The 15,358-nt window shown below is 35.6% G+C and overlaps 3 protein-coding genes across 3 annotated transcripts; 2 read left to right on the top strand and 1 right to left on the bottom strand.

The window, feature by feature from the left end:
• Positions 1-1,611, top strand: LOC132060807 (uncharacterized). The gene is made up of 2 exons (XM_059453723.1): positions 1-268; positions 1,124-1,611. The coding sequence occupies exons 1-2, from the start codon at positions 94-96 to the stop codon at positions 1,594-1,596; spliced, it is 648 nt and encodes a 215-aa protein (XP_059309706.1). The 5' UTR covers positions 1-93; the 3' UTR covers positions 1,597-1,611.
• A 1,065-nt stretch (positions 1,612-2,676) lies between these two features.
• Positions 2,677-3,678, top strand: LOC132061380 (thioredoxin H2-like). The gene is made up of 3 exons (XM_059454212.1): positions 2,677-2,739; positions 3,311-3,433; positions 3,545-3,678. Exons 1-3 carry the CDS (start codon positions 2,677-2,679, stop codon positions 3,674-3,676), a joined length of 318 nt encoding a protein of 105 aa, XP_059310195.1. The 3' UTR covers positions 3,677-3,678.
• A 608-nt stretch (positions 3,679-4,286) lies between these two features.
• On the bottom strand, positions 4,287-10,766 carry LOC132061379 (uncharacterized). Its single transcript, XM_059454211.1, has 4 exons — positions 10,352-10,766; positions 9,863-10,295; positions 7,110-7,618; positions 4,287-4,385 (listed from the first exon to the last, which is right to left on the bottom strand). Exons 1-3 carry the CDS (start codon positions 10,764-10,766, stop codon positions 7,231-7,233), a joined length of 1,236 nt encoding a protein of 411 aa, XP_059310194.1. The 3' UTR covers positions 4,287-4,385; positions 7,110-7,230.
• Between the last annotated feature and the right edge of the window lie 4,592 nt (positions 10,767-15,358).

Here is a 15,358-nt window from a genome sequence, read left to right as displayed (position 1 = left end):
AGAAAGAAAAATGGTAGAAAAAATATCACAATTCATAAATTAACAAATCAATCCACTCCCCGTAAAACCTCTCAACCCCGAACACGAAATACAATGACAGACACAGCAACATCCGACGGAGCAGTCCTCAACGTTATCAACAAACGCCTTCGTTCCCTTCGTAAAAAACACAACCGCATTGTCCAAATGGAAGAATCACTTTCTAATGGCAAAACCCTTAACAAAGAACAACAAGAAACTCTCCGTTCCAAACCAGCAATCATCGCAGGTACGGGTTCCTCTGAATTTGGGCAGGTCAAAAATTACTTGGGCTGATATAGGCTAAAAACTGGGTCATAACCTAACCCGCCAAATTCTTACTAAGTAGGCGTTTGGCCATGAAAACCATTTTTTTTTTTTTTAACTTTATTTGGAATTTGAAGTTGGGGGTGAAGATGGAGTTGTGTTTAGTTTTAGTTTTTGCAAAGAATATTTGGTTGTTTCAATGCACTTAACAACTTGTTTGGATGGTTGTTACCTATTGTATTATATTGTGTTGTTTGTTTTGATTGTTTACTTAAGTTTTATTGTATCTTATCGTCAAATCCATCGTTATGTAACGATGAAAAGTCTCATTTTGTGTAACGACCAATTTGGTGTTATCGCGTTATTACCTTATTTCTTGTTCTCATTTTGTCTTTACTTATTATCTAATAATCCTATTTTATGCAGCTTTACCTTACCTTTTTATAGTAGCTCTACCTCCTGCATACTTTTCTTGTAGGTTTATCGAATTGTGACATTATGTAACTACGGGAAACGATACAATCTATCCAAATGTTGTATTCATTAGAACAATACAGTACGATACAATACAATACGATATAATACAACACATTATGGAACAATACGTGACAACCATCCAAACAGAGAGTGAAAACAGGGTTTTAGATATTTTCCAAATTCTATTTGGAATTTTCATGGCCAAACGCTGATTTTCAAAGAAAGTGTAAAAAAAGTGAAATTAGGGTTTTAGATGTTTTCCAAATTCCATTCAAATGAAGTGAAAAAAGTTCCGGAAAAAGTGAAAATTTCTTATGGCCAAACGGGTCCTAAGTTTTAATTTCCTTATTTTCCTTCGCAGGCATCGACGAGCTTGAGAAGCTTCGCGAACCTCTCACATCCGCCGTGGCTGAAGAAATCAACCTCGCCACGTCAGTTGACTCAAATTGTGATACCGATGGTTTAATGTTGGTGGTTGAGGATTTAGTTAAGCTGTTTTATTTCGGGTTTATGTTTGATGTGAAGTCGTTGTTACAGAGTGATTTTATGTTGAGGAGGATGCATGAGAGAGCGTGTTGTTTGAGTTATGATTGTATGCAGGAGGATGATGATTCGACTGATGTGGTGGATGATATGTTAGGGGAGAGGGATTTGAATTTGATTTCAATGGTTAGTGGGCTTTTAATTTCGAGACAGGTTAATTCTCCTTTGTCGCATAAGCGTGCACTTGAACAGTGCATTGAGCGTGCGAAGCTTTGGATTGCGAAGTCTGATAAGCAAATTGTACCTGATTCTGATACCACTTGTGAGTATTACAGTCAAACCTCTCTATAACAACATCATATGTTCGGATATTTTTTTGGTTGTTAATAGAGCACATATAATATAACATAACATAACATGAAAAATCTATTTTTAAAAAAAAACTTAGCTGTTATATTGAAGGTCTGACCGCGTAATGTTATAACAACTGCTATGGTGAATCCCAAATAAACTATCTATAGTCTATTTCGTGCTATTTCGTCCCTTTTTATGATACTAAGGGGTGTTTTGGTAGGGTGTATAAGAATAGTACTGAGTATAGGGTGTATTAGTAATGCTGAGATTAGTATGTTAGGTTTGGTTATGCTGTTTTTTATTGATTGCTTGGTTTGTTGTATTAAATGAATAGGGTGTATTAGAATAGGAATAGTACTGGTATTAGTTATACATAGGTTTGCTATGTATAAGAATGTTACCGAATAGGGTGTATTAGTTATACATAGGTTGGAAAACAATACCAAACAAGGGATTAATAATACCAAAGCTAATACATGTATTATTTTCTGTAATACATCCTACCAAAGGACCCCTAAATAATTTATCTCCTGTGACAAGATTTTAGATTCTGTAGAACTAAATATATCCAATTTGTTGGATGAATGTTACCGTTCCCAATCTTGTTAGGACTGGCTAAATTGTGTCCCATTTGGACCTATTTCAATCTACAACTTCATAACTTGTGTTTTAGGATATCTAGAGCTAGAGTTCAAGAACAGATTCTTGCCTATCCTTTATTTCTCCATTAAGTCCGTTTTCCGCTAAAGGAAGCACGAAAGCACCTATTATTGTAATACTTAAGATGAAGGACGATTAGGCAACTATGCTACTATTGGCACCCCAAACTAAAAAGTACAACTGGAAATCCAACTTTAGGTGGTCAAGACATTACTCCCTCCGGTTCATAATAAGTGGTATCTTTACCTTTTTATTTTACAAAATGATTTTCTTGAGCCGAGGATCCATCGGAAACATCCTCTCTACCCTACAAGTGCAGAGTGGAAAGCCTCGTGTACACCTTGTTGGAAATATTAACAATATCAATAAAAAATTGAACAAAAGGATAGAATCAACTTATCGAATTAATATTGCGACATGACACAATCTACTGCCTTGAAAACGATCACTCCCCAAGATTCCACAGCTCTTCCAAATATTGTATAAATAAATCACCTTCAAACTTTTTACTTTGCATTTTCATTCATTAATGATTAATGGCCACACACCTCACCCTTCTCAGACCCCACTTTGTGAAACTATACTGGGTATGTTATTGTTGTTGGAGAAACTATATTAAATATGTATAATCTAATTAAGGTCAAATTACTAAAAACATATTTTCACTTTCTAGGAATGAGTAGATTTTTTAATGAGTGTGCCCAAGCTAAAAACACAACTTAATATGTTCCATAATAAGTGATTTTTTAGGCTTTTCAATTTTTTTCAAAATAAGTGGTGCTTTAGGATTTCAAGACTACTTTGGGCAGATTCTTTCAAAATTACCTTTATTTAAATAATCAAGATTCATTAACTGTCTTTTCTTTTTCAAGAATACTTAGGGGTAAATTAGTAAAAACACTCCTAATTTTCTAGGAATAAGCAATTTTTTAAGAGTTGTGCATGAGCTAAAAGAATCACTTATTATGGAATAGAGGGAGTATTAGGCTGTACTAATATCATTGACTCCTTTTTTTTTCTTTTTTTTTTTTTTCCCTCTTGTGAGTGCTAGATTGTTATAGACTTCACAGCTTCATGGTGTGGTCCCTGCCGACACATGGAGCCTATCATCAATGACTTTGCTGCTAAATATACCGACGTTGAGTTCATCAAGATTGATGTGGATGAACTGGCTGTATGAGCTTTAATTTTATGCTTTGCTTGCAAGTCTTGTTTGATTGTGTTTATTATTACTTGTACTAAGATATATTTAATGTTAAACTTGATATTAATTCTTTGAAAGCAGGATGTAGCTCAAGAATATGGGGTGCAAGCAATGCCAACATTCGTGCTGATTAAGCAAGGGAAAATAGTTGACAAACTTGTGGGAGCAGATAAAGATGGGCTGCAGAAGAAGATTGAAATAAACAGAGCTTAAGAAACCAAAAAGAAAGCACTATTTCTTCCTCACTTCAATAAGGGTGATGATAGCCCTTGTCATTGTTGTATATTGGTTTTGAATAAGAAGATGCCTTGCTTGTGTTGTGTTCATATCACTCTCTTCCAAATCCAACTACTCTATTCAACAAAGACCCCTCCCCTCTCTATGTGTGCGCGCAGTGTATGCATAACTAGTAGCTGATATTGAAGTTACCCTGCACAAATTTCAATACTAACATAAAAGCTTTCGCATTCTTCTGGGTTAACACGGTGCAAAATGAAATGCCAAAACCTGGACAGAAAGCAAATACAGTATGAACAAAAATGTGCAAACAAAAAATCTGAATCTAACAGCATGAACTAACAACATTCATCTGTAATATACACGCAGTATACATGGAATATACTGCAAAGCAGTTATTCAATTATTGGAAGCATGAGAGCTCTATTCTAGAGAGAAGAAAACTTTATTGATTGTCAAGAGAAATATCTACATTACATTTCAATTCTGAATCCTCTCATGTATATATGGAGGAGTAAGGAGGTGCGTATATGACAAATTTTCGTATACACGCTGTAATCACCACCACTACACCACCACTACCTAAGTTACTTCCACTAACAGCCTGTCAACTAATCTGCCAGCTTAGCTAACTAACTTAGGCTGCCAATTATTTGCTACTCACACACACTCATACACGAAAATACTACTCCATTACATTTGCATACTTGCATCACATTTGTGTATCATGAGTTCTGAATTGGCATACTCCCTCTCAAGCTGGAGATTGGTAGACATCTAGCAAGCCTAGCTTGGATAATAAAGTGTGGTGTTGAGTAGCTCCCAGGCCTTTAGTTAATAGATCAAAGAAGTTGAGACTGAGTGTGAAGATATTGAGGCTGGATCAAGTGTTGTTTGATCTTTTCCCTGACAAAGTGGCAATCTATCTCTATATGTTTGGTCCTCTCATGAAATATGTGATTGGATGCAATCTGAATGGCAGCTTTATTATCACAATGTAACTGAATAGGTGTCTGAACTGAAACTCCCAATTCTTGTAGCGAACCAACAAGCCAAGTAATCTCAGCACTGACAGCAGCTAAGCTCCTATATTCAGCTTCTGTTGAGCTTTTGCTTATAGTCTATTGCTTTTTTGACTTCCATGAAATAAGTGACCCACCAAGCTTAATGACATAACCAGTGACAGACCTTCTTGTGTTTGGGCAAGCAGCCCAGTCTAAATCACAAAAGGCTTCAAGTGTGTGCATACTCCCCCTGGATAGGAAAATCCCAAGACTAGGAGAAGTCTTAATGTACCTGACAATCCTCAAGGCAGCTTTAAGATGAGATTGTGTAAGCAGTTGCATGAATTGATTAATTAAGAACCGGGACAAAGAAAGGCAATGTCTGGCCTGGTGATAGTTAGGTAGATCAACTTGCCAACTAGTCTTTGATAAGCACCAATATCAGACAAAACAGGATCATCTTTAATCCCAACATGTGCATCATACTCCACAGTAGTGAACTTGTGATTTGCTTCTAGGGGTATCCTAAATAGGGTTTTGTAGCACTCAAACCAGCACTACAGATCAGCTCTAATGCATATTTTCTCTGACATAGGACAATGCCATCCTTGGACCTGAGAACCTCTATGCCAAGGAAATACTTGAGCTCACCAAGATCCTTTACTTTGAAGTGTTTATGCAATGTGTCTTTGGCTTCTTGAAGGAGAGAAGCACTACTGCTGTGATGAGTAAATCATCCACATAAACAAGGATAATGACCAAGTCTGAACCAACTTTCTTGTTGAAAAGAGAGTGATCATAGGCACTTTGAGAGTAACCAGCATTTATCAAGACAGTTGTGAGCTTGATGTTGCACTGCCTTGAAGCCTGTTTTAATCCATAAAGAGATTTCTGAAGTTTGCATTGACCTTGCTGTTGGAAGCCAAGAGGGAGAGAGATATACACTTCCTCATCCAGATCTCCTTGTAAAAAGGCATTACTGAGATCCATCTCAGAACAATTGCCAATGTTGAGATGCAGCTAGACTAATCACTGTTCTTACTGTAACCATTTTGGCTACAGGAGAGAAGGTTTCATGGTAGTCTAGCCCCTCCTTTTGAGTGTAGCCTTTTGCAACCAGCCTTGCCTTGAACTTCTCCACTTCACCATTTGCTTTGTATTTGATCTTGTACACCCATTTGGAACCAACAACTTGTTTCTTGGTCGCAAATCAACTAATATCCATGTATGGTTGTCCTCCAATGCACTGATCTCTTGTTCCATGGCCTGGATCCATCTAGGATCCTCACAAGCTTCCTTAAAGCTAGATGGTTCAATATCTTCTGATAAAGCAGTCACATAAGCTTGATATCTGGGAGATAGATGGTCATATGAAATATAATCAGCAATAGAGTACTGCCAGCTGCTATGAGGTGCATTGGTTATAACATAATCCTTCATCCAGATGGATGGTTTCTTGCTTCTACTAGATTTCCTGACTTCAACTTCAGGACTGTTTTTGATGGCATAGATTGAGGTGGAATTGCATCATATGTACTGGCTGGATCTAATTGATCACCAGCTTGATCCAAGTGATCTGATACAACTGCATCTTGAACTTGAGCTTTATCTGCATTGAGAATAAGATCCTCATTTGAGGTAGGAGCATCACTATGAGGAGGATCACTATTTGTGTGCTCTGAATGTCCTTCTATTCCTACTGGATTATGCAGAACTTCAGAAGAATCACTCTGCATGTCTAAACCACCAATGGGAACAAATATGTCTGTTATTCCTTCCTTTTCTAGTTGTTGAAAAGGAAACACATTTTCCCTGAAAACAACATCTCTACTAACAACAAAGCTCTTAGAGTCAAAGTCATATAACTTGTAACCCTTTTGTGCTTCTAAGTAACCAATAAAAACTGTTCTCCTGGCCCTTGCATTAAATTTGTCACCTCTAGGTAGGACACTTGCAAAACACAAACAACCAAACACCCTCAATTGTTCTATATGTGCTTCCTTACCATACACCATGGTATAAGGTGCTTGCCCACTCAAAACCGGTGTAGGAAGCCTATTGATGAGGTACACAGCAATTTTGATGCAATCTCCCCAAAACCTGTTTGGCATGTGTGACTGCAACTTTAGTGCTCTAGCTACTTCTAGTATGTGCTTATGTTTCCTCTCTACTACTCCATTTTGCTGAGTGTAGGGACAACTACTTTGATGCAATATACCATGAGATGCTAACAATTCATCACATTTAGTATTAAAGAATTCTATTCCATTATCTGTCCTTATTACCTTTACAGAGTTAGCAAATTGATTCCTTACCATGCATAGAAAAGTAGTCAAAACTACTATCACATCAGATTTAGACTGAATCAAACATGCCCATGTATATCTACTGAAGTCATCCACCACAGTTAAAAAGTAATGCATACTTGCATCACATTTGTATATCATGAATTCTGAATTGGCCTAATGACAATGCCAAAAAACCAACAAATATGTTAATTGCCAAATGCTGATCTGAACTAAGCCTTTACGGGAATTTAACCTCAAACTTGATCTTCAAATTTCCTTTCTTTCCAGGTTCTTTTGATATTGGCATTCCTTCATTTGAAATTATCTTCTCCTGTCCTGGTTTAACGACATCTGTAATTGGTATTGTGAGTTCCCTTCCATCCAAAGTAATCAAGTTGATAGTTTTCCCAGCGAGAGCATCTACTAATGAGATTTTCTGATTGATCACTAGATCATTCCCGTCTCTCTTGAAAACATCATGTGGCTTTTCATCTATTACAAAAGTAAGATCACCAGGTGCAGCTCCGGGTTCATGGTTCCCTTTCTCTGGAAAAGTGATTTTTGTGCCTTTCTTCCAACCAGGTTTAATGTGTATTGCCAAGACCTCTTCAATAGTTGCGGGCTTACTGCAAATATAATTCATACATGGAAGAATAAACTGATGAGACTAAGAACCAGTATTAGAGCAAACTAATTAATTGTAACTTCTATATTAAATACATGCAACGGTAATAATCACATGTTCACAGAATTCTACTGTTAAGTCATTTCTGTGTTATGCCCCCACCCACTCTGCACCTCCAAAAAAAGATAATGCTGCTTTAGCAGCCAGAAAATTTGTCCTCCTATCAGCTGTACTTTTTATTAGAAACTACATCATCGCAACTAGGGAATGGAACATGCAGCATGACTGATCTACCTTTCTGGTGATCATAGCGAAGCAATGTTAAGACTTATATTCTGTAGGAAAAGTAGCTTTGATCCTAAAATCATATCTCTGATCCAAAAATCTTGGAGTAATTTAGTAATAATAGATGACAGAAGCATGTGTTCCATAATAGTAACAATATGTAATTCCTCAAAGCAAAAGTGTATTCTTGCATAGGAAGATTTAAGTCTAACTAACTGGAACTATGTAAATGCATAGTTTTTTTTTTTTTCTTTAATCAAGAATGTAAATGCATAGTTAAAACACTACCTATATTCAGATTGATAGGCAACAAAGATGTTGTATTCTTTTTGAGATAAATTATTCTCGAGTCAGCAAACTCAAAAAATAACAAATTTTCTAAACTCAAATTCCATCATTTTCAAAATGAAAACCTCAAACAACAAATTATGGTTTTCTTCGTTGAGCTTGAAGAGCTATCTAAAAGGTTTGCTGTGAAACCAAGTGTTCTATTTCCCCATTAAAGCTCAAAAGTAAATATTAGAAGTTATTTCCAGTAAGACAAGACTCTCACTATTGGAAATTGGGATGTCAATGCACTATAAATCTCCCACCAAAATCCACACAAAGGAATTAGATTTATATCACAGAATTATCACTCATTTCATCAAGAGGTAGATGGTTGAAGCACATGAAGCACAAGTTAGTTGTCACAAGCAGCACTTGCAAATGGTTGATGAAAAGAGCTGATTTTAAATGGGTAAAAAGTGACAAACTCCTCCGGCTTAGTTCCATCTATCACATCTACAGAACTACAAATTCAAATTGGTTGAAATGCATTCAAGAAAGTATCAGTAACTCCGGAGTTTGATATATCGTTTCTTCTCTGTAACTTCACACTAGACAAACTATTTATACTCGTTCTTCGGTGCTATCCCGACTGATAAGCACAACTTAAGTTAAATGTACTTTTGCCAGGTTAATGATAATCAAAGAAGAACTTAATTACCCTCGAGCATCGACTCACCAATATTATTCGCTCATTCTATACAATTCATGCATAACCCCCGTATGCTGTACTGGTTCTGATACATTACTGTGGAATAATCTGAAAGGCACAATTTCAAGGGGATGGCATAGTGGTTGAGCATGAGAGTAGACTTCCTAAGGATCCAGATTCATATCACAACTATAACACTCGTGGCTTGTTCGGTAGCGTTTATTGGGTAGAATAATGTTGATACTAAATTTTAGTTCAATGTCCGGTTGCAAATTTAAGTCTAGTACAACTAATACCGGTATTACTCATACGCCTTCTTCAGTACTATTCTTATACTTAGTAAATCATGGCATTAACAATACCAATACTATGCTTATACATATATAATCTATTCAGTACTATTTAAAAATTATGCAATGCATGTTATTTAATACCACTAAACAATCGATAAAAAATAATGCCAGCATAACTAATCCCGGCATTACAAATCTCCGCATTACTAATACACCTTATTTAGTACTATTCTTATACACCCTACCAAACGACACCTTGTGTAAGACCATTTATTCCAACCTTAGTGGACAGCATTAACTTGGAAACCTTTGCCAAATTCACCACACAGAAGACCCAATCACAACTATCAACCCCAATTATCTACTCCAGATGAAAAGGAAACAAGGAAAACAAATATAATTGAAACAACCCCAAATATAGATGGCTCAGATATAATTCATTCCCCAGGACAATCCTTGAACCTAAATTGCTTATTGAGAATGGTAGATAACAAACTTAATAAACAGACTTTAGCAAATATAGATAGATGATGACAACAACAACAACGTACAAGAAACAACAAATAATCGCAGAAATACAAGAAATAGCATATAATAGCAGAAATCAAAGGACAAGAAACTACAAGAGCATGATGCAATTTCTTATATATTTACCGGTATTTGCATAACATAAGGTTTAATTACTTACCCAGTATCATCACGAACAATTCTTGATATCTTCATTTTCCTCTTAGAACCCTTATATAACTCTTCCAAACCACACAACAACTTATTCTCAATAGGTTCAGCTTTCTTAACCCTGACACTACCACTATACCCATCCGATCCACCAAAAAACTCCGCAAAAGTATCTTTAGCTTTCTTAACCCTCACGCTATCACTACTACCACTATACCCATCCGATCCACCAAAAAACTCCGCAAAATTATCTTTTGCTTTCTTACCTCTCACGCTATCACTACTACCACTATGCCCATCAGATCCACCAAAAAACTCCGCAAAAGTATCTTTTGCTTTCTTACCTCTCACGCTATCACTACTACCACTATGCCCATCCGATCCACCAAAAAACTCCGCAAAAACATCTTCAGCTTTCTTAGCCCTCACGCTATCACTACTACCTTATACTCATCTGATCCACCAAAAAACTCCGCAAAAGTATCTTTTGCTTTCTTACCTCTCACGCCATCACTAGTACCACTATACCCATCCGATCCTCCAAAAAACTTCGCAAAAGTATCTTCAGCTTTCTTAGCCCTCACGCTATCACTACTACCACTATACCCATCTGATCCACCAAAAAACTCCGCAAATATATCTTCAGCATCAACATTCATAGGTGATGATGGATCAAATTGACCTGCTTTTAATGCTTCATCACCATATATATCATAGATCTGTCTCTTTTGTGGATCACTAAGTACATCATATGCTTCAGATATTTGCTTGAATTTCAATTCAGCTTCTTTCTTGTTCTCACCATTATTCTTATCTGGATGCCACCTCATCGCTAATCTCTCGTATGATTTCTTTAAATCTTCTTCAGTTGCATTTGGTGATACTTTCAGTGTCTTATAGTAATCAACCCCCATTTTTTTATTTTTTTATTTTATGAAAACTAAGAGAGAATGTAGGTTGTGTTTGGCTATATTAATGTATGTATGGAAGTTTGAATTAATAGTTGACCTGTAGAAGACGGGAAAAAATCCAGCGAGTGCGTAGGATAGAGAAAGGTTTTTTTTATATACGTAGAGTTTGAGCTTTTGACCAAAATCATTGTTTGATCCTAACTTTCATTACATCCTTATATTATCCCTCTGTTAACTTTTCCTTTTAAGTTTCCTTTTAACCTGCAACATCCTTTTAAGTTTCCCAAACTCAACCAAAATAATCCCTCTGTTAACTTTTCCTTCCTTTCCTAACAGAATCTTCTTTTTCATGTGTACTTCATGTTTTTTTTTTCTTTATTAATTTCTTAAAGCTCTTTACTGAGCATAAATAATTAATGTTGATCAATTTAAAAATCATTAACGTTGTAAAGCTTTCTTCTCCGAAAAAATTCTTAGCCTTGGCACTTTCTCTCCGTCGGGGATGATCTGCTAGCTAAATTATGTGATATACTCCACTTGTTCAGGCCTTAGCATAGGTGTATATAATTCTCAAATACTAATACGCCATACTTTGCTTAGGTCTTGTGAGTGTAGAATTTGATATCTCAATGGATCTCAAGGGAGCAAACAAGTACAAATGTGAAGCAGCAGAAGTTCAAAACTAACTTTAGTCTGCAATACCATTACCCTTCAGTCCACCCTTTTAAATTCTAGATTTTTATTAATATCTGCAGAAAATTTAATAACATGAAATCAGAGAAAAAGAAAATCATGCAGCTGCTGAAGTGCGATCACACTATGACTTGGCCTAAGCATACTTACTCTCATCCCTCGGTGGAGAGAAAGTGCTAAGACTCAGAATATTTTGGAGAAGAAAGCTTTACATTATGTTGTTATTGATTTTTTCGTTTGTTCAGCATTAATTGTTTGTGCTTCTTAAAGAGCTTTAAGGAATTAACAAAGAAAAAAGTTACATGAAATCCACAAGAAAAAGAAGGTTTTGTTAGGAAAGGAAGGATACGTTAACAGAGGGATGATTTTGGTTAAGTTTGGGAAACTTAAAGGATGTTGCAGGTTAAGTGCGACAGTATAAGGATGTAATGAAAGTTAGTGTGAAACAATAGGGGTGATTTTCGTCAAAAACTGTAGAGTTTAATTTGGTGATTAAATATATGGGGTTGTTATAAAAGGTACTCCCTCCGTCCCAAAAAGATTATCTTAGTTTGACTTCAAGACAAAATTTAAGAAATAAAGGAAGACTTTTAAAATATGTGATTCAAAATAAGTTTTGGATATTTGTGTGGCCGTAAATTATTTCATAAAGTTAAATTATTTCTAATTATAGAAAGGTGTCAATTTTTTTTGGACAAACTAAAAAGGAAGGGAAGACAAACTTTTTGGGACGGAGAAAGTAGTAATTTACAGCTGTGTAGTTGTTTCATGACACGTAGGATGATAATGGTGACAGAGTATGATGGAAGGAATAAAATAAAAAGAAGTAGTTAGTGGGAGGGGAGAGAGATTTTTTTACTCTCTCGTTCACATTACTTTAGATACAGGGTGTGTTCATTACGGAGGAAAACATTTTTTGAAAAATACCTACCCAAGCCCCACTAATCCCACCCCAACCCCACCACCACCACCAACCCCAAGCACCCACCTCCACCACCATCCCACCCATCCCCCAACCAAATCCCACCCCCAGCCAACCACCATCCTCGAACGCACTTCATCTTCATCCACTCCTACGACACACCACCACCCACCCCAACCCTAACCAATACCACCGCTCCATCCAACTCTCCCACCCACCCCACCCCCTTCCAAATTTGCTATTTCATATATTTTATTTTACTTTTATAAATTTTTTTATAAAAAATGGAATATTTTTCTTACCCACCCCACTATCCCTCACCACCACCCACCCCCACCACTCACCTCACACCAAATTTAACTAAGCAAGCTTTTCATTTTTATAAAGGTAAAATTTAAATATGAAATAGAAAATTCGGGAGGGGGTTGGGGGATGTTTATAGAACATCAAAAAAGAAAACTTTTCAAAGCTTTTTTAGGAAAAAAAAAAAAAAATTGGAGGGGGGTGGAGTGGAGTAGAAAAAAAAAATCAAAATATTTTTTTAAAAAATACAAAAAAAAAAAAAAAAAAAAAATTGGAGGGGGGAGGTGGGGGTGGGCGAACTAAAAAACCAAAAAAAAAAAAAAAAACTTTTTAAAACCTATTTTTAAGGGGAAAAAATATTTTTTTGGGGGGGGGGGGGAGGGATGATGGGTTGGTGAAGGCGTGGTGGGTGGGGTTGTGGGAGTGGTTAGGATGTGGGTTGGGTGGTGGTAAGGTGATTGATGAAATGCCACTTGTGGACTTATTTTTCTTACTTTGATTAGGGAAGTCATTTTTTCCATTTTTACAGAACTTGTTTTCCCTACTTTGATTAGGGAAGTCATTTTTTCCATTTTTAAGGAACTTGTTTTCCTAAAAAACATATTTTCCAATAATTTTGACCAAACGAACATGAGAAAATTGAAAAACACTTTTCGAAAAATGTTCCCCTCCCTACAGAACACACCCATACTAAAAATAGATTTTTACTTTTATTTGTCACTTTTAGTATATCAAGAGAAAACATATTTATTTTTTCCATGTTTCACCCGTAGCATTAATTTTTCTTTTTTCATGTTTCACCCTTAGCATTAATTACTTATTCCCCAAATCATTTTCAACAACGTAAGATTAAACATCAATTAATATGGATATTGTGGTAAATACCAATGTCAATTATCGTTTCTTAAAGGATGTGCAAAGTTCAAGTTGGACAAGCAAAAGTGAACGGAGGGAGTATATTGAGTTTGGTGTTTAAAATGACGGGGTTGTTATAAAAGGTAAATTATAGCTATACAGTTGTTACAAGCCATGTCGTATGATAACAGTGACGGAGTATGACAATATGAATAATGAAATACTCCCTCCGTCCCATATTATTTATCGTTTTAGAAGTTCAAGACATAATTAATTTTTTTCTTTCTTTTTACCCTTATTATAATTTTGCCGTTAATGGAGATAACACATAAATATAGTAAACATGTAATGGGGAGAGATTATAACTTAGACATAAGGATATAGTAGTCAAATACCCTTTTTAATTAATACTACCTCCAGTTTAAAAAGAGTGTCCACTTAGCCATTTTCACACCCCTTAAGAAAATACTAACTCCTAGGCAAAAATAAGTAATTTAACTAAAATGTCCCTAATTAAATAGGTATTGAGATTTGGTCACTTACCACTTAATAAGCGCAAATCTGGAAAAGTAAGGTTCATTATTTCTTGATTTGGTAAGTGAACACTCTTTTTGAACAAAAAATAAAGGCTAGGTGGACATTCTTTTTGATTGTCAAGGAGTATTTCTTAACGAACATGTAAAATAAAAAAATGACAAATAATTTGAGCGGATGGAATTTTTTTTTTTAATTTTTCTTTTATTATATAAGGGGTAGGGAAAGGGGAAATGAAAGAGGGGATTACAACGTAAGGATTCGAACCCTCACCAACAAGGTGAAAGTTCAGCTAGCGGAGGGACTATTAAAGGAAGTAGTTAGAGGGAGTTGTGAGAATGTGCAAGGCGCGTAAAAGAAGGGCCGACAGACAGACTATCTTGTGTTGGAAGTGTGCGCAGTTAACAAAATCTATTTTGGCGATTGGGCGGCGGTGTATACGACGTCGTTACGTGGACAAATAATGATTTGCATGAACTAGGAATTTTAAATTTTTTACATATAAATTTTTATTGGTTGATCTTTTTCACACCACTGGGATCTGACTTTTTATAACACAATTGAAACTAAGATTTTTTAACTTTTTTACATATAACTTTTTATTGGTGGATCTTTTTCACACCATTAGGATCTTTTCTGCACCATTACACTTTACCTACAATAGGTAACTTTTTATAATACCGTTGAAACTAAGGCCCCGTTTGGACATGATTTGATATCATGATATGAAATTAGTGATTTAAAATCAGGTTGATTTGAAGTTTAAGTTTTGTTTAGACATGGAACTTGGGATTTTTTAATTTGTATTTTTTCTCAAAAACCTGAAAATTCCACAAGTTGTGAAAACTATCAAGACTTCCCCAAATCTTATACAATCTACCAAATGAGCAAACTATAATTCATAACAAAGTTAAAACGCTACCAAAAGGCTTTTTACAAAAATACAACATCTCTTCATCGAATTTTTGTTCAATAAAAAGGAAAATTGAACATGTGTTTTAGTGTAACTACTCTTTAATATAATTCTCCCACATGGTACAGACAATCTGTTCACGTCGAGCATGCATTTCGGATCAGATGACCGAGCAGACGAACCAACATTGTTACTTTGAGGCAAGTTTTACATTTAATAAATATATCTACCAACTTATGAAATTTTTTTTTTACAAAATATAAACTTATTGGTCAAGTTTTACATTTTTAAAAAAAATTGAAATCATGATATGAAGCTGAAGTTGAAATTTTTTGCAAATTTCATAAACAAACACTGTTTTGAAATCAAAATATG

This window comes from Lycium ferocissimum, chromosome 6 (assembly GCF_029784015.1).
Source record: "Lycium ferocissimum isolate CSIRO_LF1 chromosome 6, AGI_CSIRO_Lferr_CH_V1, whole genome shotgun sequence".
NCBI classification, from domain to species: domain Eukaryota; kingdom Viridiplantae; phylum Streptophyta; class Magnoliopsida; order Solanales; family Solanaceae; genus Lycium; species Lycium ferocissimum.
Note: the sequence above shows the minus strand (reverse complement) of the source record. Positions and strands in the feature narration are given on the sequence as shown.

Coding starts and splice junctions, on each gene's coding strand:
- LOC132060807 (XM_059453723.1), top strand. CDS start 94: ATGACAGACACAGCAACATCCGACGGAGCAGTCCTCAACGTTATCAAC. Junction 269..1,123: donor CAAACCAGCAATCATCGCAG/GTACGGGTTCCT, acceptor TTTCCTTCGCAG/GCATCGACGAGCTTGAGAAG.
- LOC132061380 (XM_059454212.1), top strand. CDS start 2,677: ATGACACAATCTACTGCCTTGAAAACGATCACTCCCCAAGATTCCACA. Junction 2,740..3,310: donor CCACAGCTCTTCCAAATATT/GTATAAATAAAT, acceptor TGTGAGTGCTAG/ATTGTTATAGACTTCACAGC. Junction 3,434..3,544: donor TTGATGTGGATGAACTGGCT/GTATGAGCTTTA, acceptor CTTTGAAAGCAG/GATGTAGCTCAAGAATATGG.
- LOC132061379 (XM_059454211.1), bottom strand. CDS start 10,766: ATGGGGGTTGATTACTATAAGACACTGAAAGTATCACCAAATGCAACT. Junction 10,296..10,351: donor TACTAGTGATGGCGTGAGAG/GTAAGAAAGCAA, acceptor GATGAGTATAAG/GTAGTAGTGATAGCGTGAGG. Junction 7,619..9,862: donor ATTGTTCGTGATGATACTGG/GTAAGTAATTAA, acceptor TTATATTTGCAG/TAAGCCCGCAACTATTGAAG.